At 41.6% G+C, this 27,269-nt stretch overlaps 1 protein-coding gene across 3 annotated transcripts in view; it reads right to left on the minus strand.

Moving 5' to 3' along the window:
• Positions 1-27,269, minus strand: part of LOC132378983 (rho GTPase-activating protein 22-like) — a 472,736-nt gene that overhangs the window by 441,595 nt on the left and 3,872 nt on the right. The window contains exon 1 of one of the 3 annotated variants that reach the window (XM_059946400.1): positions 13,519-13,551. The exons of the other annotated variants lie outside the window; for them this stretch is intronic. Coding sequence (XP_059802383.1) covers positions 13,519-13,549 — 31 coding nt within the window. The 5' untranslated portion in view covers positions 13,550-13,551. Of the gene's footprint in view, positions 1-13,518; positions 13,552-27,269 lie in introns of those variants that run through there. 3 annotated transcript variants of the gene reach the window in all.

Genomic DNA, 27,269 nt, shown 5'->3' on the forward strand with positions numbered 1-27,269 from the left:
TGCTGATGAGATCAACCACTGTTGTGTTATCAGCGAACTTGATGACTCAGGTTGAAATGGATCCAGCAGTGCAGTCATGCATCAGCAGCGTGAACCACAGCGGTCTTAGCACACATCCCTGGGGAGTGCCAGTGCTCAGCGTAATGAAGCTTGAGACGTTTCTGCCAACATGGTTTGACTGCGGCCTTTCAGTTAAGAGGTCTAGGGGATCCAGTTAGAGAGAGAGGTCTTGAGACCCAATGAGGACAATTTACCCACCAGCTTCTGAAGTATGATCATACTGAATGACAAGCTGAAGTCAATAAGCAGCATCCTGGCATATGAGGCACCATCTTCCAGGTGCGACTGGATGGAATGGACTGCAGAGGCTATGGCATCATTAACCAATAAAGCAATCCAAGTGCTTCTTAAATTATGTATTGTACCTGTCTCAACCACTTCACTGGCTGCTCGTTTCATATACTCATCATCCTCTGCACAAAAAAGTTTTACTCCTCTCTCATCCCTCTCACCCCAAATCTATGCCCCCCTGGTTTTCCAACCCTGGGGAATAAACTTCTGCCATCCACCTTATCTACGAATTTCACAATTTTATAAAACTCTTTGAGGTCAGCCCTCATTCCCCTGCATGAGGAATAAAGTAAGATCTATTACAATGCTGATGTGCATTTTCACTCTATTATGATTGACACTTCATAGACAAGTTAGTTTTAGTTTCAAAAACATATTTAATCCACCATTCAAGGAGGAACTTTGTCTCTAATTCCTTGCACTAAGCATTTATGAGAATATTGCCCTCAGTTCTATTGATCTCCACACAACAGGTCCTGTTAACTTTAATATGACACAAGTTGTACTTGGTGTTTACCATGAGGGATACAAGTCAAATTTGACCATCCACATCTAGTTTCTCTCAAGAAGGTGCAATAAAGTTTGAATCAATAATATAGTAGAGAGCACAATATTAACTGGCTCATTGAATCTCTTTGACTTGCATTTTACTGAGTAAATATTTTCTTCCATGAGTCAGTGCATTGGATTTTATAGAGTGGAAACAAGATGAAATAGTGTAGGCAATAATTAAACTTCTGTTTCTTTTCCAAAGAATGAGGTAAGAAAAAAGACAAACTAATGTTGAAATCAACTGAGGATATCTATCTTTACATAAAAAACTGGAGGCAGTTGTATCATTGGGTAATAGTACAAAATAAATGTAATCAAATTCAAAAGCCATTACACGACATACCTGTGTTCCCTTTCATTATGGTTAACAGTAGGAAGTATCAGGGGAACCATACAATGGTGATTAATTCACTCCTATTAATGTGAAGGGGCAGCTCAAAGACAACTTATCTCTTTGGTTTAAGACTATTGAACAGAACTCTTATAAGGATGAACTCTTGATCTCTCAGTCTACCATGTCATGGTTCTTGCACATTACTCATTTACCTAGACTGCTCTTCCACTGTAACTGCAACACCTTTTCTGCATTTTCTTATTGTTTTCCATTTGTACTATCTCAATGAACTTACATATGGAATGATCTGCAGACAAAATCACTTCACTGTATCTCAATAGCAAGCCAATTACCATTCAACAAATGCTTGGGCTTTAAAATCGAAAGACTGCAGTCAAAAGAGAAAATGGGATATGATTAAGAATGTTTGAGAAACAGCTGTAGTAAAGTCTTGCCTTCAATGCAATTGTACAAGGGGAAATTCCTTCAATCAGAGTGGTGAGAATGTGGAACGAGCTGCCAGTGGTGCATGTGAGCTCGATTTCAAAGTTTAGAGAAGTTTAGATAGGAGGGGTATGGAGGGCTATGGTCCCGGTGCTGGTCAATGGAAGTAGGCAGTTTAAGTGGATTGGCATGGATTGGATGGGCCAAAGGGTCTGTTTCTGTGCCGTATTTTTCTATGATTCTATGACTCTAATAATACAAAGGATATATTTATCAATGCCCAATATTTGAATTTGTCCTCTTAACATTCTCTAAGTTATTTTCTGAAGCCTTACATTTACTGCAGCCAATTCTAATCTGTGGTGCTGAAAATAAAGATCTACTGTTGGTTGGATAAAACTATCAGACTCCAGCATTAGTTTCTACCATTTGACATTGGTCAGGGCACTTGATGTTGGTATAATTACAGGTTTTTATACTATGTAACTGTCAGAAAGTTGTAGGCAGCATCACAAGTTAGAACATGTGTATTTTTTTCTTGTGAACATGGAAAGTATAAAGATAACTGAAATACTCAGGTCAATTTCTGGCTTGAGTTTTGAAAATGCTCTTTTTCTTTGAGACCCTGAGATAGCTTATATAATGCAGGGACAAAATTAAATCATGCAAGGGTTATCTAAGGTTTGTTTCTCTTCACTATCAACTGCCTCCTGTGCCCAGGGTGTGAGGTAGAAATATGAAAAAGTATACATGTATAGATTAATGACACCATGATTCTATGAAGTCACTGTGGGCAAATGGGACTGTGAGGCTGAGGTGGCAGTCAGGTTAGCCACAATCTTACTGAGTGGTGGAGCAGGCTCGTGGGCTCCTCCACTCTTGCTGTTAATTTATGTGCTTGCACATTATTTAAAAAAAATTCTGATGAAGAAACAAATGATATCCACCAAAATAAGCCAGAATCATTTGAGTGCCAGAACTGAGAGTTAGTACAGTGGATTCCAGATAGTTGGGACACATTGGGACTCATACATTTTAGCTCAGTTAGCAGTTGCACCAATTAGCCAAAGTTTCATGGAAATAGATAGAAAAAGTATTATAAAAAAGACACTACCATTTAACTGAATAACAGATTATATATTTAAAAGAAATACAGAACAAATTAGAACACTACCAATACTATTACACCACTATAAAACTGTCTATTAGCTCCTAACAGTTACTGATGGAATAATTCATTCACTGTATGTGGTGGTGATCTTTGAATGAGCAAAGACACTGCATAGACACCTAGTGCAGAAATTAGACTGTCTTCATACAATGCTTTAAATAATTGAACAACAATAATTCTTCAAATCTTCATTTTTATTGTAACATTCAAGATGACTATCAATACTTCAAATTCTTCATTGTTCCCAACTTATTCAAGTAGTGAAATCACTTCATTTATACTCACGGCCGTTTCTCAGTGCGTGAAACTGCAATGAGCAAAACAGTTCTGAACTGTCTTCCTGTTTATTTCCCACCAACTATCAGTGACAAAAATTCACTGTTTTTTGAATACAAACAGACACAACTGACACTATTTAAAACCAATTTTCTCTAAAAAGTGTCAAGTCCAGTGGCCATGTGAGTACATGCGACTGATGCTAGTTAGAAACTGTTCGACACCAGTCTCTTGTCTCAGTTAAAGCAGCATAGTGCTCCAAATAAAAAGTTTTGGATTTGGGTTAGTTTTGTTCTTTAAGAGTTTTTGCAATTAAGCAGCTGCACCAATTAACCGATGGCCCAATTAACCAGAATCCACTGCATTATAGAATACAGAAGGTGTCATTCACAGGTCATGTTCGGCAACCATAAAGAGGTAAAGACAAAGATTAGCTTTATTTGTCACATGTACACAAGAACAACAAAACATAACGAAATGTGCTATTTGCATCAACGATCAGCACAGTCTGAGGTTTGTGCTGGGGGCTGCCCACAAGTGTCATCGTGTTCCTGGCTCCAACAGAACATAGCCACAAGCTCACTAAACTTAACGCTAACCTGTGCGTCTGTGGTATGTGGGAGGAAAGTGACAGAACCTGATCTGGAGGTCATAGCAAAGACCTGGGTGGTGAGTCCCTGTCATGTCATGGTAATGGATGGAGATAGTATCCATACTAAGTGACTACTTTGTCACTGCCCTCGACTCGCTGCAGCTGGCCGTGCCTGGGAGCAAGGAAATTCCTCGTTATGCCCTCTGGATTATCAGAGGCAACAGTCACCTTTTACACTGCCTCTTATGCAGATGGAACCAAAGGTGACTTACAGCTACAGTGGTTTTGTTTCCTTTGAAGGAGATAACGAAGCCTGATTAGTGCAACATTGGCTCTTGAATGTCATCGGTGTAGCTTCCTATTAGTTCAAATTTCAAAGTAAATTTTATTAACTAAGTGCATGTATGTCACCATGTATAACCCCGAGATTCATTTCCCTTCGGGCATACTGTATGTCCATAATAGAATAATAACCATAATCAAATCAATGAAATACCACTCCAACTTGGGCATTCAACCAGTGTGCAAAAGATAACTGTGCAAATACAGTAAGTAATAATAATAAAAATGAAGTAAATATTGAGAAAATGAGATAACGAGTCCTTGAAAGTAAGTCCATAGGTTATGGGACCATTTCAATGATGGGGCAAGTGAAGTTGAATGAAGTTATCCCCTTTAGTTCAAGAGACTGATGGTCAAGGGGTATTAACTGTTCCTGAACTTGGAGGTGTGAGTATGGAGGCTCCTCTATCTTCCTTCTGATGGAAGCAATGAGAAGAGAGCATGTCCTGGGTGGTAGGGGTCTCTGATAATGAATTTAGAAGTGTTCAATGGTGGGAGAGCTTTACCTGTGATGGACTGGGCCATATACACTACTTTTTAAGTAGGCTTTTACTTTAATCACAGCCTTGTCTGGAGATTCCAATGCCCTTTAAATTCCTCTGTGTTATTATTTTGGAGGACATGTCCTGGGCCCAACACATAAATGCAATTTCGAAGGAAGTATGGCAGTGCCTCTTCTTCCTTGGGAGTTTGCAAGGATTCAGTATGACACCTAAAACTACACATCTATAGAAGTTTGTCAAAGTTTTCTTGCCATACTTTCTTCATAATTACAGTTGTGTGTTGGGCTCAGGACATGTCCTCCAAAATAGTAACATAGAGGAATTTAAAGTTGCTGACCCTCTCCAACTCTGATTCCCCAATGAGGACTGGCTCTTGGACCTCTGGTTTCCTCCTCCTGAAGTGAATATTCAGCTCCTTGTTCTTGCTGATATTGAGTAAGAGGTTGTTGTTATAGCACCACTTAGCAGAATTTTCAGCTTCCCTCCTAAATGCTGAGTCTTCACCACCTTTAATTCAGCCTACGACAGCGGTGTCGTCAGCAAACTTGAAAATGGCACTGGAGTCGTGCTTAGCCACACAGTCATAATTGTAGAGTAAGTAGAGCAGGGGGCTAAGCACACAGCCTTGTGGTGCACCTGTGCTGATGGAGATTGTGGAGGAAATGCTGTAATCCCAAACTGACCAGGGTCTGCATGTGAGGAAGTCGAGGATCTGATTGCACAATGAGGTATTGAGGCAAAGGTCTCGAAGCTTATCAATTAGTGCTGAGTGTTCTGAGGTACAGTAAGTTTGTTAGAGTTTAAATATGACACTGTGGAAAATATGCTTTACAAAACATTTTGGCAAAATCACAGTCTTGATTGACAGTAGTCTTGTTCTGTTGTAAATCCATTTATAGCTCTATACATAGAGTAACACAGCATAGAAATAGGCCCTTAGCCCAACTTGTCTAGACCGATTGGCCCGTATGCGTAAACCTTTCCTATCGATACACTCATCCAAGTGTCCTTTAAATGTCTTTACTGTACTTGCTTCAACAACTTTCATTGGCAGATTGTTCCATGCTTGCACCACCCTCTGGTTGTAAAAGATTACTCCTCAGGTCCCTTTTGGTACAACTGAGCCTGAAAACCCAGAGTCAGAACAGCTTCTTCTCCACTGCCACCAGATTTCTGAAGCATCCATGAACTATTCTGCTTTGCACTCTATTTTTTGTAATAATACAATAATATTATGTTTTGTACTGTACCATTACTACAAAAACAATTTCATGACATAGGTCAGTGATAATAAACCTGATTCTGATCCTGGACATAACATCCTATCTATGATATTGAATATCATGGGCCTGTCTGCCAACCACTGGCATGTCTCCTTTGACCCACACCTAACTGGATGTTTCAATGCTTGTTGTGGCAAATATTCTGCCCACAATAGCAAGGAACTGCAGAGAGTTGCAGATACAGCTCAGCATATCACAGAAACTGAACTCCATTCCATGGGCTCTACACTGCTCACATCTTGCTGCATTGGCAAAGCATAGAACCATAGAACATTACAGCACAGAAACAGGCTTTTTGGCCCTTATTGGCTGTGCCAAACCATTTTTCTGCCTAGTCCCACTGACCTGCACCTGGACCATATCCCTCCATACACCTCTCATCCAGGTACCTTTCCAAGTTTTTCTTAAATGTTAAAAGTGAGCCCACATTTACCACTTCATCTGACAGCTCATTCCACACTCCCACTGCTCTCTGTGTGAAGAAGCCCCCCCTAATTTTCACCCTTAACCCATGTCCTCTGTTTTTTTCTCCCCTAGCCTCAGTGGAAAAAGCCTGCTTGTATTCACTCTATCTATACCCATCATAATTTTATATACCTCTATCAAGTCTCCCCTCATTCTTCTACGCTTCAGGGAATAAAGTCCTAACCTATTCAACCATTCTCTGTAACTCAGTTTCTCAAGTCCCGGCAACATCCTTGTAAACCTTTCACTCTTTCAACCTTATTAATATCCTTCCTGTACTTTGGTGACCAAAACTGCACACGATACTCCAAATTCGGCCTCACCAATGCCTTATACAACATCACCATAATATTCCAACTCTTATACTCAATACTTTGATTTATAAAGGCCAATATACCAAAAGCTCTCTTTACTACCCGATCTACCTGTGACTCCACTTTTAGGGAATTTTGTATCTGTATTCCCAGATCCTTCTGTTCTACTGCACTCCTCAGTGCCCTACCATTTACCTTGGTTTGTCCTTCCAAAGTTGAATACCTCACACATGTCTGTATTAAACTCCATCTGCCATTTCTCTGCCCACATAATTAAAAATGGCATCTACCAGGGACACTCTCTCTTCCCCCCTCTTTCATCAGGTAGAAGATACAAAATCCTGAAAACAGATGCCACCAGGCTCAAAGATAACTTCTGCTGCGCTGTTATTAAGAATGATGTTGACAGTGCTATGGTCTTGCACCTAATTGTCTGCCTGCACTATACTTTGTATTAACATTATCTTCTACATTCTGTTCTTGTTTTTCCTTTGTACTATTTTGATGTACTGAAATAATGAGATGATCAGTTTTTACATGTGATGATAATAAACTAACTTACTGCAGGAACTCTGTGATATCTAACTTTGAGCAATATCACAATGTTCTTCCCTTTTGTTGTGTTTCTGTTTCAACTGGGAGACCACAGGGCAGTGCCTGGTATTTACTGATCATTAAATATTGAATCTCACTTTTCAACATTATGAGCTGTCCCCTCGTGGCATTTTCAAAGTGTCTGCGAATGATTTTTTACTTTCCACCATTTTGTGTGATAGTCCTGAGCGTTTTAATTGCACACAAACAGTGCAATAAAAGCCCTACACTCAGAAGTGGTCTATCCAAGTACTCTGCCCAGATCATCAAATGATTCTCCTCCAACCTTTGGAGACTGGGTAATGATTGCCCTGTTATTATGGAGACAACCAATTACCTTGAATGTCACCAACAGTGCCAGCTAGTCTGTCTCATTACATTGCTGCTTTCCAATTAAAAGTAAAGTACTCTCAGTGTTAATTTGCAAAATTCCTTCATCTAAATGACTCACTTCTGCTTTAGAAATGAAACATTAGCTTTAGTTCAGGGCCAGGAAATGGGGACGTTGAGCTCCTCTACTGTAGATGGGAAGGTGAGCATTGTGTCTGTGGTTTCTCTACAGTGGTAAATGAAGGCAGGCGAATAAAGGAAGTGTATCCTGCAACTTCCGGTGGACAAGGCTAAGGAAGTTATAGACTGGAGTTATGAGGGTCTCTTGGACAATATGGAATGGCATGAGAGCTGTGAAGAGATCACACGAGTGTGGACCACAGTGAGGAAATGGGAAGACACCAAGAAGAGAAAATATGGAAATAACCTTATCTAAAATGAACACTTGGATGGTTTGAAGCTCAGTACAGGTCCATTGGCCTGAGTGAGCAGCAGGAAAGTGGAATCAGTACAATGTTAGGTCCGAACAACATCTTGCTTGAGGCAGGTCTGGTTCATCCATGAGCAGTCATAGGGTTAATGGGCTGACAGACCTCTGAACCAGCACTGTTCTCCAAGTCTATGATCTCTAGTATCAATAAAGATAGTGGCCAGAGATGATGTTCCCTCTCCTGGGATCTCCACAGTTAGAAACAAAGAAAATAGGAGGACCAGGCCATTTAGCCCCTCTAATCTACTCTGCTATTCATCCAAATTTAGTGCCCTATTCCTGCTTCTCCCCTTCCCCTGATCTCTTTAGTCTTAAGAACAATATTTACACCTCTAATAAATTTAATGCCTTGCCCTCAGCTGCCATGTATTGTTAAATTTGCAGTAGGCTCACCATCACTTAGTTGAAGGAATTTCTCATCTCAAATATAATTCCTGTTGACAAGTCATTCTTTCTCTCCTAGGAGTCAGTCAGGTGAAACTTCACTGCATTCCCCCAATAGCAAGAAGAGCCTTCCTTATGTGAGGAGACAAAGACTGTACATAGCATTTAATGTGGAATTTTCCCCAAGCCCCATACGAGTAAAACATCCATGCCCCTGTACCTCAACACTCTGGTATGTAGACCAACATACTTTTATCATTCTTAACAACCAACTACATCTCCTTGCTTACTCCTATTAACTGGTTTACAAGGACGCCCAGGTCTCACTGCATCTCCCACTTTCCTAAATCTATCACTGTTCAGATGTCCTCCCTTCCCGTTCCTGCCACCAAAGTGGATCATCTCACATTTGTCCACATCATACTGCATGTGTAATGCATATTCCCACTAACTCAAACCACCCCGAACCCCTCCGCAACCCCCTTGCAGTCACAGTCATGTTCAGTTTTGCATAGAATAATTTACATTATATATCATCTTTACAAAACTCTGGTTAGGCCACATCTGGGGTATTGCATGCAGCCTGGTCGCCACATTATAGGAAGGCTATGGATGCTTTGGAGAGGGCGCAGAAGAGGCTCGCCAGGATGCTGAGTGGATTAGAAGGTTTGTACTACGAGCAGAGATTAGACAAGCTTGTTTTTTTTTCCTGTCTCATGAATGGGGAGGCTGAGGGATGACCTAATGGAAGTTTACCAGATGATGAGAGGCACAGGAAGGCAGCCAGCATCTTTATCCAAGGGTAGAAATGTCGATTACTAGAAGGCATGGATTTAAGGACAAGTTCAAAGGCAATGTGCAAGGCAAGTTCTCTTACAGACTAGTGGGTGTCCAGAATGCACTGGCCAGAGGAGGTAATGGAGGCAGATACAAATGCAGCACTTAAGAAGCTCCTAGTCAGGTATATGAAAGAGCAGAAGTCCAGAGTGATAGGGACATTGTGTAGATAGAAGAGATTAGTTTAGTTAGTCACTTAATTCCTAGTTTAATTAGTTCTGCTCAAGCCTGTGCAATGTTCTATTTTCTATACAGAATGAATGGCCAAGGCCCAAATTCTAAACTCTGTGATACCCTACTTACCTGATACCTGGCAAAGGACCTAATTATTCTTTCTATTTCCTGTATGCTAAAAGAATCTTTGTTTATATTGGGATTTCACCCCGATCACATGTGCTTTAATTCCACACCATTTTCTTGCGTAACCTTATCAAAAACCTTTGGAAAGTTAAAAAAAAACACTAATTCTCCCCTGTCTACTCCAGCAGACCCTCAAAAATTCCTGCAACTTTGTCTCCCTCGATCTCCCTTTTTTAAAAAAAAACAGCTATAGTAATGGACCAGCATTTTCCCTGCTATTGCCATCAGACCAACTGGTCTTTCATTCCTGCTTGAGTCTCTCCCTTTTTCTCAAAGGCTTTACATTAGCTACCCTTCAATTCATAGATAGTGATCCAGAGTCTAAAGATGGTTGGAAAATGTCCACAAATGCATCCATTATTTCTAGGGCCAATTCCTTCAGTACTCAAGGATGTGGGTAATCAAGTCCTGGGAATTTCAGCCTGAACAAGATTTCCTTAATAATGCTGATCACCTTCACTTTGTCCCTCCCACTGGACCTGAGGCTCCCCAAAATTTCTGGGAAACTCTTTGTGAAGAAAGAATAAAAGTATTTGCTTATTTAGTCTGCTATTTGTTTGATTCTCGTCATCATTTCTCTTGTTTCTGACCAGAAGTGGGCTTTTTTTTGTCTTCACCGATCTCTTTTTTCTTTTCATGTATCTATAGAAGCTTTTACATCCAAATATTTGCTCAGAAAGTTTACTCTCATACTTATTTTTCCCCTCTTAATACACATCATGGTCCTTTACTGCTGAATTATAGATTTCCCAGTCCTTAGATTTGTTCCTTTTTGGCCCTATTTATAGAAGTCCCATTAGATCTAATATTATCCCTAATATTACTTGTAACCAGAGTTGAATCATTTTCCAGTTTTAGTTTTGACCCAGAAAGAACTTTGTTGTAGTTCATCTATATGCTGCTCAAATGTTTGCCATTGTCAACCCACCATCATGCCCCTAAGGAATACCAACCAATCTAAGCCTGCTCTTACTGCACATCTTCATGGCTTCCTTTATTTAGATTCAGGGCCATAGTTTTAGAGTCAATTACGTCACTTTATGTCTTAATGAAGAATCATAAAATGTCATGGTTATTCCTCCCTTAGGGGACATTACAGGATTGCTAATTAATCTTTTCTTCCTTTGAAAAACAAAGGGCACAAGTAAGAGCATCTCCTTAACTAAGTTACATAGAATTACAGAGTTCATTGAATATAAATGACAAGAGTGATTTCTGAAATATGCTGCTTTTGGGAAGGCAATCTGATTTGCACATGACAATATTTCTTTAGGGTCATGGGGGTTCAATAGCTCAATGGTTCCATTTAATAATCAGAGAATGTATGCAATAAACATCCTAAAATTCTTGCTCTTCACAGACATCCACAGAAACAGAATAGAACCCCAAAGAATAACAGGAAAACTGTTAGAACCCCAAAGCCCCCTCTTCCCCCTCCCATGCACAAGCAGCAGCAAAGAATCAACCCTACCCCACTTAATCAGCAGGAAGCACCAGCACCCACCACCCACCAAGCAATTGCAAAGCCCCAACAAGGACACCGTGATCTGCAGTAAAACAAACACTATTGCTCATCCTTACAATTGAACATGTTACAGGCTCTCTCCCTCTTTCACTAAACAAGGGACAGAGAGATGTCACTACAACAAGAGGGGAGACCAATAAGAACAAATATCTCTGCAAACGTTGGCCATTTTCCCCAACTGTATCAATCCCATCTTCCAATACTTGGTCCATAATCTATGCTGCTTTTCTGATTCAAGTGCTTGCCTAGATACTCCTTAATGATGTGAGGACATCTTCCACCTCTCTTTTAGGCAGTTCATTCCAGATTCCAACACCCTCTTCGGCATGATTCATCAGAAAAAAAGGACAAAGGATAATAGAAATTTAGGATTAAAGTCCATTCAATTTGTGTGATATTTGGGCTCTTACAGTTAAATTTGGCTCAGAATGTGCAGTCAGCAATCACCATCTTGCTCAGTACTAGCCTATAGTGAAAATTCCCATTTACACTACACAGTTCTCCTGACTGGAATTGACAAAAAAAACTACAAGACCTTATGGCCATTCCATCTTTTGGAGGATGTTGGACCGAGTGAGTCACAACACAAGCTAAATGAAAATCAATGACAATGAACCTGGCAACACCCTGACTTATTCCGAACTATCAAAAGTTTGGAGCAACAAAACTCTGCTGGAGGAACTCCCCAGGCCAACCAGCATCTTTCGGGGGCAGGGGAGGGGATGGGAGGTGGAGAAGAAAGAATGGTTGATGTTTTGGTTTGAATCCCTGTATCAGGACCTGCACGAGTCAACAGTTCCTTTCCCCTACAGATGCTGTTTGACCCAATGAACTCCTCCATCAGATTGTTTGACACTCCAGGTTTCCGCATCTGCAGTCTCTCGCATCTCTATCAAAGACTTGAATGTTTCTGAATCTTTTTAACAAACAGTTGTCCAAAATGGTTAAACCAATGTAAAGAACTGTAAAGAAGAATGAGGGGTCACTCACAAGACTAAGAAGAGGAAGAACTTCTCCCCTCAGAAGGTAGTGAAACTTCAGACATCTTTAACCCTGAGATATGTGGATGCTGAATCTTTGGGCACATTCAATGTGGGGACAGACAGACAATTGGGCTACTGGAGAAATCAAGGGTCATGGAGATGCAACAAAAGGGTGAGCTATGGTCAACAATCTGTGATCTCTTTGAATGTGAGATGTGACTCTTATTTTCTTGTGAAGCCACTGGAACAAACCAATGCAATTTTCACACTCCCGCCACAGCATCACTACTTTCATGTATGGTTTCCAGTGCAATTGAGATCCAGTACACTTCTAGTCACAATGCAGCCATTATTAAAAAATTTGCTTCTATCCAGGCACTACTGATGCCTAATAAAACATTACTGCAGTGTTATGCTGTTTTGTATCTCATCCAAAATCAACATTAAAGAACTGGCCCACTCTGCAGGATACTTTTTAAAAAATGAATTAAATCAATTATTCCATTTTTCATGAGCATATCTTACTTGCTTGTTATGCTTGCAGCTTTGAATCTTGTGCCAACTTAGCAGGTCCTAGTTGCAAACATCAGCAAACCTCTGGTCTGCTCAATCATCTTTATTTTCCAGAAGTGCTGATCCAAGGGATAAGGTTCAAATGGGCCTACAAGATGATGACCTCTCACAATCAGATATAGAGAACATGTCATCCACTTCCGGTGCATCCACTCTGAATAAGCACATCTCCAATTCCTTACAAATAGCTCAACACATTTTGCAGGAGGATGGACAATTGAGGGTTCAAAACATAACCCAAGTTTCTGAGAAGTTTTCTCTCTGCCACTGACTGCACACAATCTGACAGCATTCAATGTCATCAGCAAAAGTGGTTTCAATAGAATTACAGATAGTTTGAATGTCTGTGAGTGGGCATTGGCTGTTTCTAGTTGAAATCAAGGAGATAAAGATTAATACTGACTTCCCAAAGCTCACTTTGGACGTCTCTAGAATGTTAATCTGAAAGAACAAGCATTTTAAAAATTGCAAGAAGATTTCAGACAGATAGAATGGCCCCCTCCTCATTATTTCCCCATGGTGTCCCCGTACCTCTTCTCCTCACCTGCCTACCAACTCCCTCGCGACTCTCCTCCTCCCCTCTCCTATAAAGTTCCTTCTTTGCAGCCATTTTCATTTTCCTCTCAGCACCTCCCAGATTTTTACTTCATGCTCCCTCTTCCACCTACCTGGATCACCTATCATCTTCTAGCTTACCCTCCTTGCCCTCCTGCTACATTTTTAGTCTGACATTTTCCCCCTTCCTTTCCAGTCCCGATGAAAGCTCTCTGCCTGAAACATTAACTGTTGATTCATTTCCATAGATGATGCCTGACCTGCTGAGTTCCTCCAGCATTTTGTGGGCATTGCTTTGGATTTCCAGCATCTGCAGAAACTCTCATTATAGAATGGTCAATAGCCAGTGCCATTCTGCAAAGGGAAATTGCAGGGATTAAACAATGTTGTAACGGCCGACAAGAATTTGCAGTGGAGATACCAACCAGGATGTGGCAATGAAAGTACTGGACAGTTTGTTGTATGGCTTAACAATAGATGATATGACAAAGGGGACAAATGCCAATGGTAGTTAGCAGAGGCAATACCAGCTGGTTGCAGGAATCAACTGCAGTTGGTGAATCCAACACAAACTGGACTGTGGACAACAGAGCTTATATTGTAGGGGCAACACCAAATAGAATTTTATAGCAGCCTTTATGATGTTACATTGCAGGGACAGTATCAGATAATTTGGACCAGCAGATTGTAGGTTGCAGAGCTAACACTAGAGCGTAATTGCAGCGCTCAATGCCAGGGAGGAGATGTGGTGGTCAACACTGGATCTGGTGTTGTAGTAGCACCAGAACTTTGCAGGATAATGTACTACAGAGACCAATACCAGACAGTGCATAGCAGAGGCCAACACAAGATGTTATGTTGGTGCAGGGACCAATGACAAAGCACAATGTAGGGACCAGAATCAGGCATTTTGTTACAAGATCCAGCACAGGGAGATATGCTATCAAGGTCAACACCTGACAGTTATGTTCCAAGGAAAATACCTGGCAGGGTATTGTATCGACAGATCCTGTACAACATTTTGCTGTGGTCCACAGCAGTTTGTTGCCATGGACAACAGTAGACATTATGTTAAATATATATGGAATAAGGATCTAGTATCTGTAATAATGGTTCCTCTAGCTCACAGCCATCTTTTGGGAAAAGAATCTGGGATTCTTTCTCAGCCTGACACACGCCTGACTCGAGACCCATCCTTGTGGTAGGTTCTGAACCATCACCTCAGATCAGGGACATTAGGAATCCACAGCAAGTTCTGGCTTTATCAGTACAGCTGCAGCTCATAATTAGAATAAGCTCCGACTTTCTATGTGCTTCTGAGAACTGAGTTCTGTGCATGGAAGTATAGTACAGTAAAGTTCTCGGATGAATAGAGATTACCTCACTAGTTCAGTATACCCTCATTACATCAACCTGTCAATTAGCACTTTAACTCAGCTCTGAAGCAGAGGGTCCAAATCATTAAATTGGGGTAGCTAATAAATGGGACAGTGTGGCTATTACTTTCCTTTGTCCTTCTGGTCCTGAACCATGCAATTTCAAAACACACACAGAGATTCATTTGCTGGAGTTGCTTGAAAAGGACATGGTAATTCTGAAGCTCTTTGGTGCTGCCTCAAGTCTGTTTTAAGTAAATGCCTATTTATCTGTAAGCTTAAGTGCCTACAGGAGCTTGTTGTGTAGAATTGATTTCTTTTATGTCATGTTCCACCTGGTTAAACTGATAAACCATCTCAAATTAACATCTAGAATAATTAACCTCAATCTTTGTTTGATTGATTATCTCATTGTCAGGCTGTACTGTTTCTCCTTTGTAGGATTACAACATTTCAGGTAGTCTCCTGACAGTAATAGAGCACTAACCTTGAAGTTGTGCCTTGAGTGCAGAGGTGAGTGCCCTCATGATTGAGATGTACTAAAGGTCTTGTAATAGTGACAAGTTAGAAACCTCATATAGTAAAAGTCCATACGTTGATAATCATGACAATTGTGCCCAAAACATCTGATAATTCCATTAAGAGCATTGTCCAATATATAATACAACTGTACTGCCCTTCAGGACTCAGGTGCATTGATTTGGCAGTTTTCAATGAGCTAAAGATAGACACAATATTGCTGGCCTCGGAATCTCTTCTCAGGAGAGGAACCATTTTCCAAGGTTACATTTCAGAAGACTGGTGTCCAGAGGACAAAGTTGAGCTGGAGCTGTAGTTCCTCCCAGGAAAAGAATTTGCTGAGCCTTTTTACCTCAATCACCATTAACATTTAACATCTGCCGGACGATGCTGAGGATGTTCTACGAGTCTGTGGTGGCCAGTGCTATCGTGTTTGCTGTTGTGTGCTGGGGCAACAGGCTGAGGGTAGCAGACACCAACAGAATCAACAAACTCATTCGTAAGGCCAGTGATGTTGTGGGGGTGGAACTGGACTCTCTGACGGTGGTGTCTGAAAAGAGGATGCTGTCCAAGTTGCATGGCATCTTGGACAATGTCTCCCATCCACTCCATAATGTACTGGTTAGGCACAGCAGTACGTTCAGCCAGAGACTCGTTCCACCGAGATGCAACACTGAGCGTCATAGGAAGTCATTCCTGCCTGTGGCCATCAAACTTTACAATTCCTCCCTCGGAGTGTCAGATACCCTGAGCCAATAGGCTGGTCCTGGACTTATTTCCACTTGGAATAATTTACTTATTATTATTTAATTATTTATGGTTTTATATTGCTATATCTCTACACTAATCTTGGTTGGTGTGACTGTAACGAAACCCAATTTCCCTTGGGATCAATAAAGTATGTCTGTCCGTCATTACTCAAATGGCTGTATCTCTGGATATATTTGATATTTAATTCTGGGCTAGTGGTGTCTCTGGGAAAGGCAGAGGGGGTTGTGGGGAATTTCACAAATCCCTCAAACTAGATAGTTTGCTGGTCACTTTGGAAAGCCATTTAGAGTCAACCAGACCAGTGTGGATTCAAAAGTAACATACACAAAGTGTTAGAGGAAAACAGCAGGCCAGGCAGTATCTATTGAAATGAGTATAGTTGAAGTTTTGGGGCCAAGACCCTTCAACAGGAATGGAGAAGGAAAATGAGGAGTCAGAATTAGAAGGTGGAGGGAGGGAGGAGGAAACACGAGGTGATGGGTGAAACTGGGAGGGGGGAGGGGTGAAGTAAAGAGCTGGGAGTTGATGGGTGAAAGTGACATAGGGCTGGAGAAGGGGGAGATCAGACAGGAGGGGACAGCAGGCCAGGTAAGAAAGAAAAGGAGGAGGAGCACCAGAGGGAGTTGATGGGCAGGTAAGGAGATAAGGTGAGAGAGGGAAAAGGGGATGGGCAATGATGGGGAGGGGGCATTTCCGAAAGTTTGAGAAATCAACGTTCATGCCATCAGGTTGGAGCTACCCAAACAGAATACAGGATGTTGCTCTTCCAACCTGAGTGTAGCCTCATCGCAACAGTAGAGGAGGCCATGGACTGAGATGTCGAATGGGAAGTGGAATTAAAATGGGTGGCCACTGGGAGATTATGCTTTTTCTGGCAGATGAAGTGTAGGTGCTCAGCGAAGTGTTCTCCCAATCTATGTCAGGTGTCACTGAGCACCGGAGACAGTAGATAACTCCAACAGACTCACCTGGAAGGACTGTTTAGGGCTCTGAATGTAATGAGGGAGGAGGTGTAGCACTTTCTGCTTACAAGGGTAAGTGCCAGGTGGGAGATCAGTAGGGACAAATGTACAAGGGAATCATGTAGGGAGCGATCCCTGAGGAAAGCAGAAAGTTGGCAGTGGGAAGAGGGAAAAACATGCTTGGTGGTGGCACCCTGTTATAAATGGCAAAAGTTAGAGAGATATGCTGGTTGTGGAGGCAGGTGGGGTGGTAGGTGAGGATAAGAGGAGTCCCATCCCTTGTAGGGTGGCGGGATGATAGGGTGAGGAGACATGTGCGGGATAGAAGAGATGCAGTTGAGGACAGTGTTGATAGTGAAGGAAGAGAAGTCCCTTTCTTTGAAGGAGGACATCTCCTCCTCTTGGAATGAAAAGCCTCATCCTGAGAGCAGATGTGATGGAGATGCCATTTTTTACAAGTAACAGCGTGGGAAGCTGTGAGAGGCTGTGGGTTTATAACAGACGAAGTCGATAAGTTATCTCCAGAGTGAGACAGATTGAGAAATGAGAGGGAGGTGTCAGAAATGGACCAGGTAAATTTGAGGGCAGGGTGGAAGCTAGAGGCAAAGTTGAAGAAGTCAACAAGCTGGGCATGGATGTTGGAAGCAGCTCCAATACAGTCATCGATGTAGCGTAGGAAAAGCTGCGGAGTGATGACAGTGTAGGCTTGGAATATGGACTGTTCCATGTAACTGACAAAAAGGCAGGCATAGGTGGGACCCATGCGAGTACCCATGGCTACACCTTTTGTTTGAAGGAAGTGGGAGGAGTCAAATGAAAAATTATTGAAGGTGAGGACAAGTTCCACCAGAAGGGGAGAGTGGTGCTGGAGGGGAATTCTTTCGGTCTGATGTCCAGAAAGAAACAGAACATTATGTAGACTTCCTGATGAGGGATGGAGGTGTACAGGGACTGGACATCCATGGTGAAAATAAGATGCTTGGGGCCAGGGAACATGAAATTAATGAAAAGATCAAAAGCATGTGAAGTGGCTGAGAGACTAAACCACGGGGGAATTAAACTTAGTCGTGGTAAGCACGTATGAGTCAGTGGGGCAGGAACAAGCAGAAACAATGGGCGTATCTGGACAGACAGGTTTGTGGATCTTGTGTAGGAGGTAGGAACTGTGGGGTGAGGTAGCTATGAGGTTGGTGGCAGTGGATGGGAAATCCCCAGAGTTCATAAGTTTGGTGATGGTGTGGGAGACAATGGTCTGGTGCTCTTTAGTAGAATCCTGTTCAAGGGACAAGTAAGAGTAGATGTCTGACGGTTGACAGTGGGCCTCAGCAAGGTAGCGGTCAGTCTGTTGGACCTACAGAACAAGTGGCTGTAAGCAGAACAAGTGCTACTCCTGCACCTCCTCCCTCACTACAATTCAGGGCCCTAAACAGTTCTTCCAGGTGAGGCAACACTTCACCTGCGAGTCTGCTGAGGTCATCTATGGCATCCAGTGCTCCCAGTGTGGCCTCCTGTATATCAGTGAGTCCCAAAGTGGATTGGGAGACCACTTTGCTGAGCGCCTACACTCTGTCTGCCAGAAGAAGTGGGATCTCCCAGTGGCCACCTATTTTAATTCCACTTCCCATTCCAACATGCCAGTCCATGGCCTCCTCTACTGTCGTAATGAGGCCACACTCAGGTTGGAGAAGTAACACATTATATTCCTTCTAAGTAGCCTCCAACCTAAAGGGGTGAATATAGATTTCTTGAACTTCCAGTAATGCCCCTCCCTTCACAATTTCTCATTCACACCTCATCTCCTTGCCTGCCAATCACCGCTCTGGTATTTCTACCCTTTTCTTTTCTCCATGGCCTCCTGTCCTCCCTTATTAGATTCCCCCTTCTCCAGCTTTGTGTCGCTTTCACTAATCAACTTTCCAGCTCTTTACTTCACCCCTCCACCTCCCAGTTTCACCCATTGCCTCATGTTTCTTCCTCCCCTCCCCATCTTCTAATTCTGACTCCTCATTTTTTTTCTCCAGTCCTGATGAAGGGTCTCAGCCCAAAATGTTGACTAAGTTTTCTCTCCCCCCATAGATGCTACCTGGCCTCCTGCTGAGTTTGTGTGTGTGTGTGTGTGTGTGTGTGTGTGTGTGTGTGTGTGTGCGCGCGTGCGCGCAGCTTGGATTTCCAGTATCTGCAGATTTTCTCTTGCTTGTGATTGTATTCACATTTAGTCCACACTGGGTAAAGATGGCAGATTCTCTTCACTAAACAGGATTAGTGAACAATACAACAATCTAACAGTTACTTCTACTGACTGTTTGCATTCATTTAAATTACATTGGCTCTTAGTTGAACTGTACCTTAATATTAAAAAATTCTCACCCTTGTTTTCGAATCTCCCCACCACCTCCACATTTCCTGTGTAATCCCTACTTCTGAGAGATCTGCATTCCAGCCTCTCAGTCATCCCTGAAGTTAATTATTCAGTCGTTATTAGCGATGCATTCCGCTTTCTGGAATTATCAACAAACCCATCCCCAATTTAGCCTCTACTTCTTTGTTCTTACTATGTCAATGCACCGATGTGATGAAACTATCGGTGTAGATGGCACGCAAAACAAAGGTTTCCACTGCATGTGGCAATAATAAACAAATTTACCCATTTACCAAATTCCATTACAAAACATGATAAAAGCTCCTACTTTTACTAAGCTTTTGGTCACCTATCCGAATCTCAACCTGTGCCTCTGACAGTTTCCTACATTCAGTAGGCACCATTGAAAGCTAAATCCTACGCATCTTGGAGCTGGAAGTGAAACCAGAAAATACGCTGCGTGGACAAGAAAATAGAGATATCCTTTCAGGTTCAATGGTTTTCATCAGAATTGGGAAAAGCAGAGACAAAGAAATATTAATAAGAGTGAAGAAAGGGTCAGTAATGGTTGGAGAGCAGGGGTGTGGTGGTGCTGCTGGACGATAGTCAAGCCTTACTAATAATGTTATTTGGGTTACAAGTGAAACTTGAAATAACAGAGGAGGATAGAGAACAAACCATTAAATGCTGACATTCGAAGGATGCTAGAAAATGTTTTTGTATGTCTTGTACTGTATTCCTGCCACAGAACAACAAATTTCAAGACCTATCAGTGACAATGCACCCGATTCTGATTCTAGTTGAATTCCATCTTGAGTCCAGCAGGCTATAATATTTTTCAGACAGAAGAAGTGTTATTCCTCCGTTTTGCATTCAGCATATTTTGAACCGTGTAGGAAGCCTAAGGCAGGTCAGAGAAGTGGTAGAGTGTAGAGTTGAACTGAAAGGTAGCCCGAGCTCAGGTTCAACATTGTAGTCTGAATGGGGTGTGGTTAACACTTGGTTTTCCTTGTAGAGGAGAGGACATTGTGAACATAGGATGTAGTGTACAATATTGGGAAGTGTTTCACTGCTTCACTTGGATGCTTGGGGGGTTGGGAAGGAAAGAGGTAAAAAGGATAGGTGCTCCATTCATTGGAGAGTACATGAGAAAATGATTGGAATTTAGAGAAGATGGAAGCAAGGCTCAGAGAGAATAGTTCCTTTGGAATGCTTTGGACGAAAGAATTAAAAAGCAAATTAACTGAGCAGAATGAGATTAAAAAAAGTTACAATGCAATAGGATATGGAAATCTTTGTTCATGAAACAGAAAGAGATGGCATGGAAATACCAGCATGTATTTAGTAATGCTGTGGAATGTTTGTTTTTTCTGTAGGGAGGATAGAATACAGAAGTAGCAAGGTTTTGTTACCACTCTATCAAGTGCCAGTGCATAGTTTTGTTCTCCAAACTTAAATAACAATTGTCATTATAAGATAATGGTCTCTGCGTTGATTCTTGTGATGAAGAAGTTGACATGTGAAGAAACGCTCAACAAGTTTGGCCAATATTCACTGAAGTACAGAAGAATGTGAGGCGATCTTACGAAACATTAATTTCTGAGATAGGCTGGATGCTAGAAAATGTTTTTGTAGTACTGTGGTCTTGTAGTGGAAATATCTGGCTTGGGGCATAGCTTTACAACAGCCAGTCACAACAGAGATAAAGATGGAGATGAGGAAGAATCTCTTCTTGGAGGATCTTGAATCTTAGAAACTCTCCACACATGAAATGGTGTAGATTGAGCCCTTAATATATCCACTATAGAGATTCACAGACATTGAAATTACAAAGGAATCAAAAGGTATGGGAAGAACACAGGGAAATATTGCTGAGAGCCAGACTGAAGCAAACATGCTCTTATTGAATGGACACAAGTGGCCAAATAGCTGACTTTTGTTCTCACCTCTAATGTTTAAAGGAGGGGAGGAATCTTTGTGGAGGCATTGTTATATTATATGTGCCTTGTACTCTGGATGCCTGTTGATACTGCGTTTTGCACTTTGGGACCAGAGTAATATTACTTCATTTGGCTGTATTCATGCATCTTTGAATGACAATTGAATTTGAATTGTTGGTAATCATGGTGGGTGATCCATTAAATACAGGGAAGATGATGAGTGTGGTAGGGTGAGGACAAGGAGGACCTTGTTCTTGTTATGTGTAAGAGGAAAGGAGAGAGCTGACATTTAGGAAATAAGACAAATGCAATTGACACCCTTTTCGGTAATGTAGAAACAAGGTTAAGGAACACCCACAGAAATGGAGGAACTCAGCGGTCCAGGCAGCATCTATGGAAAAGAGTAAACAGTTGACGTTTCAGGCAGAGACCCCTCAGCAGCTTGGATTTCCAGCATCTGCAGATTTTCTCTTGTTTGTGAGAAAAGGTAAAGGAGTTCACCTTGGAAACACATCTGTGAAAAATGGTGGTTTCAGAGAAGATCTGATGGTGATGAAGAAAGTGAGGGAAGGTAATGGCATTCTCATAGGAAGTATAACCAAGTCAGATCAAGGATGTGCATTCTCTCTCCTCCCCATGCTTTTGTTACATGACAGTACAAAACTAGAGTGAACTAAGTAAAACAACACGACTACACTAGACTACAGACCAATCTGCATAAAGTACACAAAATAGTGCAGGCATTACAATAAATAATAAACAAGACAATAAGGCAGTAAGGTGTTAGTCCAGGCTCTGGGTATTGAAGAGTCTGATAGCTTGGGGGAAGAAACTGTTACATAGTCTGGTCGTGAGAGTCCAAATGCTTCAGTGCCTTTTCCCAGATGGCAGGAGAGAGAAGGGTTTGTACGAGGGGTGCATGGGGTCCTTCATAATGCTGTTTGCTTTATGGTTGCAGCATGTAGTGTTAATGTCCGTAATGGTGGGAAGATGATCTTCTCAGCTGACCTCACTATCTGCTGCAGGGTCTTGCAATCCAAGATGGTGCAATTTCCGAACCAGGCAGCGATGCAGCTGCTTAGGATACTCTCAATACTCTCATTAAGCTGAGGATACAAAGCTTGAGAACACATGCCACTGAACTCAAGGACAACTTCTATCCTATTGTTATAAAACTCTATTAATATACTCTTGAACAATAAAGAATTTCTGATCTCTCAATACAACTCATCATTAGCCTTGCTCCTTAGTTAACTGCACTGCATTTCTCTGTAAGTGGAACACTGTGTGAACTCAGAAGTACATATTCTGTAACAGGCACAGTTCAGAGCAAATTTATTATCAAAGTACATATATGTCACCATATACTTCTGAGATCCATCTGCTTACATTCAAAGTAGAACAAAAAATACAATACAATCAATGAAGAACCATACACAAAGACTTACGAACAACCAATGTGCAAAAGATGACAACCTGCAGAAAGGCAAAAAAATAGATATGTAGATTAAAAAGATAATGGATAATACTGAGAATAAGTTATATAGTCCTTTAGAGTAAACCTATAGGTTGTGGAATCTGAGTGTTGAAGTGCATGAAGTTATCCCAGCTGGTTCAGGAAACTGATGGTTGAAAGTTAATAACTGTTCCTATATCTGGCGGTGTGGGACCTAATGCTCCTGTACACCTTCCTGATGGCAGAAGTGAGAAGAGAGCATAATCCAAATGGTGGATGATGGATGTTGCTTTCCTGTGACAGTGCTCCTTGTTGATGTGCCCATTGGTGGGGAGACTGTTTCCTGTGATGGACTGCGTTGTACCTACTATATTTTTGTAGGCTTTTCCATTCAAAGGTATTGTTGGTTCCACACCAGTCCATGATGCAACCATTCAGGATACTTTCCGTTGTGGATACAGTATTCAGAAGTTTATCAAAGTTTTAGGTGACATGCTGAATTTGTGCACTCTAAGTAGAGGTGCTCCCATGTTTTCTTTGTAATAACACTTGTGTGTAGGTCCCAGGGCAAGTTCTCTGAAATGATAACACCAAGGAATTTAACATTACGGACAATCCATCTCCAATACTCCAATGAGGAACGGATCATGAAGCTTGGGCTTTCTCCTCCAGTAGTCAATAACTCTTTGCCTTTGCTGACATTGAGTGAGATGTTGTTGTGACACCATTCAACCAGATTTTCGATCTCCAGCCTATATGCCGGTTCAACACCACCTTTAATTCAGCCAACAGCAGCAGTGTCATCAGCAAACTTAAATAGAGCATTGGCGCTTTACTTAGCCTCACAGTCATAAGTTTAAAGCACACAGTCTTGCACTGTGCCTGTGTTGATGGCGATTGTCGAAGCGATATTGTTGGCAATCCAAGTTGACTGGGGTCTTCAAGAGAGGAAATCAAGGATCTATTTGCACAAAGACTTAGGTCTTAAAGCTCATTGATTAGCTTCAAAGGGATGATACTGTTGCACTGCACTGTTCTGCTCTAACTGTGGCATGGTGACATTTAGACCTGCACTCTCTGGAGAATTACCAGCACACCCTTTACTGAGGCATTCATCACCATTGGTGATATAGTTCAGAATGAGCCACTATCTTCAGAACAATAAGAAAGAAACTGAAAACCTTTTGCCCTCCTAAAAGCAATACATCTTTAGGGATCTTGACAGCCTCCCTACACCCTGCCAAGTATAACTACTATAATCTTTAGAAGTCATCATTGCATGAATGACAATATTTCGCAAAGCTGCACTATAAAAGTCTATGGCATCCATTAGCAAATCGAATGATATTTGAAGATAATTGTAGATAAAAATGTCAGTTCAAGCCATGTCTTTCAGGTAAATGTTTCTGCAGTAAGAAAGTTGCCTGTGGAAACACCTGCTGACATTATTTTAAGTAAAAGCTTATAATTTAACTGTACCACACTGTGAAATCTGCAAAATGTGTCACAGTTTCAAGGACCTTGGGTCTTAGTTCATCTAATAGAGTTTGCTCTTTGTACTGCAGAACATGAAGGGTTATTAAGAGACTCACAACGTTATCGGGGCAGGGTCAAGAAATAGTTTTGGAGAATGGAGTGATGTTAGATGGCTGTAGGAGATACAGGGAGAGGGAGAGGGCAAGGGATAGGATGTGGGAGAGGGCATGGGAGGCGAGGTAAGGAGAAATATGAATATTAAAATTGGAATACTGTTCAACAGGGACCCAATGAAAATTGGCATTGGCTGCTGAGGCCACAAACAAGGTAGAATCTACAGATGCTGGAAAACCAAGCAACACACACAAAATGCTAGAGGAACTCAGCAAGCCAGGCAACATCTATGGAAAAAAGTACAGTCAACATTTCAGGATGAAACCCTTTGGCAGGACTCAGGGTTTTAGCACAGTTTCAGCCTGAAATGTTGACTGTACCTTTTTCCCCCCCATAGATGCTGCCTGGCCTGCTGAGTTCCTTCAAAATTATGTGTGTTGCTTGGCTTATGAGGAATTAGACATGGTGAATTAGGAAACAGAAGCAGCTTTTGGAAAGGCCCTTGGAACTAATTATCACTGTGAGATGTAGTATTGTGCTATAAAAATGTAGAAAAGGAGTATTCTTTATCTCTTTCTAGAATACCTGATTTACAATTGCATTAATACACAGGATTAAACTCAAAAACAAAAAACAAATAATCTTAACTTATTGTTGAATGATCCATTTGAGTGCAAGTTACATATTTCTTTGTGACAAGCACAATTATTGCTTAAATGTTAATTTGGAGAAACAGCCACATTTGTCTGATGCGCCTCAGCACCATGCCTTTGTTTTTAAAAAATCTGACTCTTCTGAAAGAAATGTTCCGATGCTCAGCATCTGAACTAGAAATTCTATTGCATGCACAGCTTACCTATATATCTGAATGGTGTAGAGCACAAGACCACAAGACATAAGAGCTGAATTAGGCCATTCAGTCTGCTCTGCCAATACATCATGGTTGATCCTGGATTCCTCTCAACTCCATACAACTGCCTTCTCGCCATATCCCTTGATGACCTGACTGATCCGAAAACTATCAATTTCTGCCTTAAATATACCCACAGACTTGGCCTGCACTGCAGTGTGTGGCAGAGCATTACACAGATTCACTACTCTCTGGCTAAAACATTCCTCCTGTTCTAAAAGGTTGCCCCTCAATTTTGAGACTGTCCCCTCTAGTTCTGGATACCCCCACCATAGGAAACATCCTTTCCAATTGAACTCTGTCTGGTGCTTTCAACATTCGATAGGTTTCAATGAGATCCACCTGCATTCTTCTAAATTCCAGTGATTATAGGCCCAAAGCTGCCAAACACTCATATGATAACCCCTTCAGTCCCAGAATCATCCTCGTGAACCTCGTCTGGACTCGCTCCAATGACAACACATCCCTTCTGAGATATGGGGCCTAAACTGTCGGCAATACTCCAAATGAAGCCTGACTAGTGTCTTAAAGGCTCAGCATTATCTCCTTGCTTTGATATTCTTATTCCCTTTGAAATAAATGCCAACATTGCATTTGGCTTCTTTACCACAGAGTCAACCTGTAAGTTAACCTTCTTGGAGTCTTACACAAGGACTCCCAAGTCTCTCAGAATCTCTAATGTTTGAACGTTCTCCTCGTTTAGGTAATAGTCTGCACTATTGTTCCTTTTACCAAAATACATTATCATACATTTCCCAACACTGTTTTCCATTTGCCAATTTTTGTCCATTCTTCCAATTTATCAAAGTCCTGCAGTAATCACATTGTTTCCTCAGCACTACTCACCCCTCCACCTATCTTTGTATCATCCACAAACTTTGCCACAAAGCCATCAATTTCCATTATCTAAATTATTGACAAACAACGTGAAAAGTAGCAGTCCCAATACTGACCCCTGAGGAACACCACTAGTCACTGGCAGCCAACCAGAAAAGGCCCCTTTTATTCCCACATGCTGCCTCCTGCCTCTCAGCCATTCTGCTATCCATGCCAGTATCTTTCCTGTATGTCATAGGATTTTATCTTGTTAAGCAGCCTCATGTGTGGCACCTTATCAAATGCCTTCTGAAAATCCAAGTAAATGAAATCCACTGCCTCTCCTTTGTCCACCCTGCTTTTTATTTCCTCAAAAAAAAACTCCAACAGGTCAGTCAAGCAAGATTTCCCTTTACAGAAACCATGTTGACTTTGACTTATTTTATCATTAGTCTCCAAGTACCCCCAAACCTCATCCTTAATAATAGACTCCAACACTTTCCCAACTTTTGAAGTTTGGCCAACTGGCCTATAATTTCCTTTCTTTTGCCTTCCTCCCTTCTTAAAGTGTGGAATGACATTTGCAATCATCCAGTCCTCCAGGACCTTGCCAGGATCAAGTGATTCTTGAAAGATCATGAGCAATGCCTCTTGTCTCTTCAGTAATCTCTCTGTGGTACAATTTAACTCTTTGCTCTGTCTGCATTTGTACCCAGTCATTGGCTTGTCCTTCCTTACATTTATGTTAACCCATCATCCACTTTTAAACCTGCTGGCTCATCCTCAGTTCTATCACACCCATTCCCTGCCATATTAGTTTAAACCACTACCATACAATAGAAGCCTATTAGACAAATGATTCAATGGCTTCCTAAAGCATGATTTTAACTTCTAATTGCTCCAAGCAAATGACCTGCCTTTGCACTGAGACCAACGTGAACAGCATTACCAACCCAATAAAGCAATACCAACTCTGATGGTTAGCTCACGTCAACCAGATGCCTAACCCACATCTCCGCAAACAGTTCCTTTACCCCCACTGGAGGAAGGTTAGCAATGCCCAGGTGAGCAAAGGAAACACTTCAAATATAAAAACATTACACCTAAAAACTGGGAAGACTTTGCACTCAATAAATGCACCTGGATGAAATCTCTAAGAGGAAGCTGCACTGTACGAGAACGATCTCCACCATGTCCCAGAGAATAAGCAGCAGCTGCAAAAGGAGAGACTGAACAACCAAAAGACCTGCCCACTAACCACAGCCATCACTTGCTCCTGCCTACACTGCACCAGAATATATGGATTCCAGAT

This window comes from Hypanus sabinus, chromosome 21 (assembly GCF_030144855.1).
Source record: "Hypanus sabinus isolate sHypSab1 chromosome 21, sHypSab1.hap1, whole genome shotgun sequence".
Classification (NCBI taxonomy): Eukaryota; Metazoa; Chordata; class Chondrichthyes; order Myliobatiformes; family Dasyatidae; genus Hypanus; species Hypanus sabinus.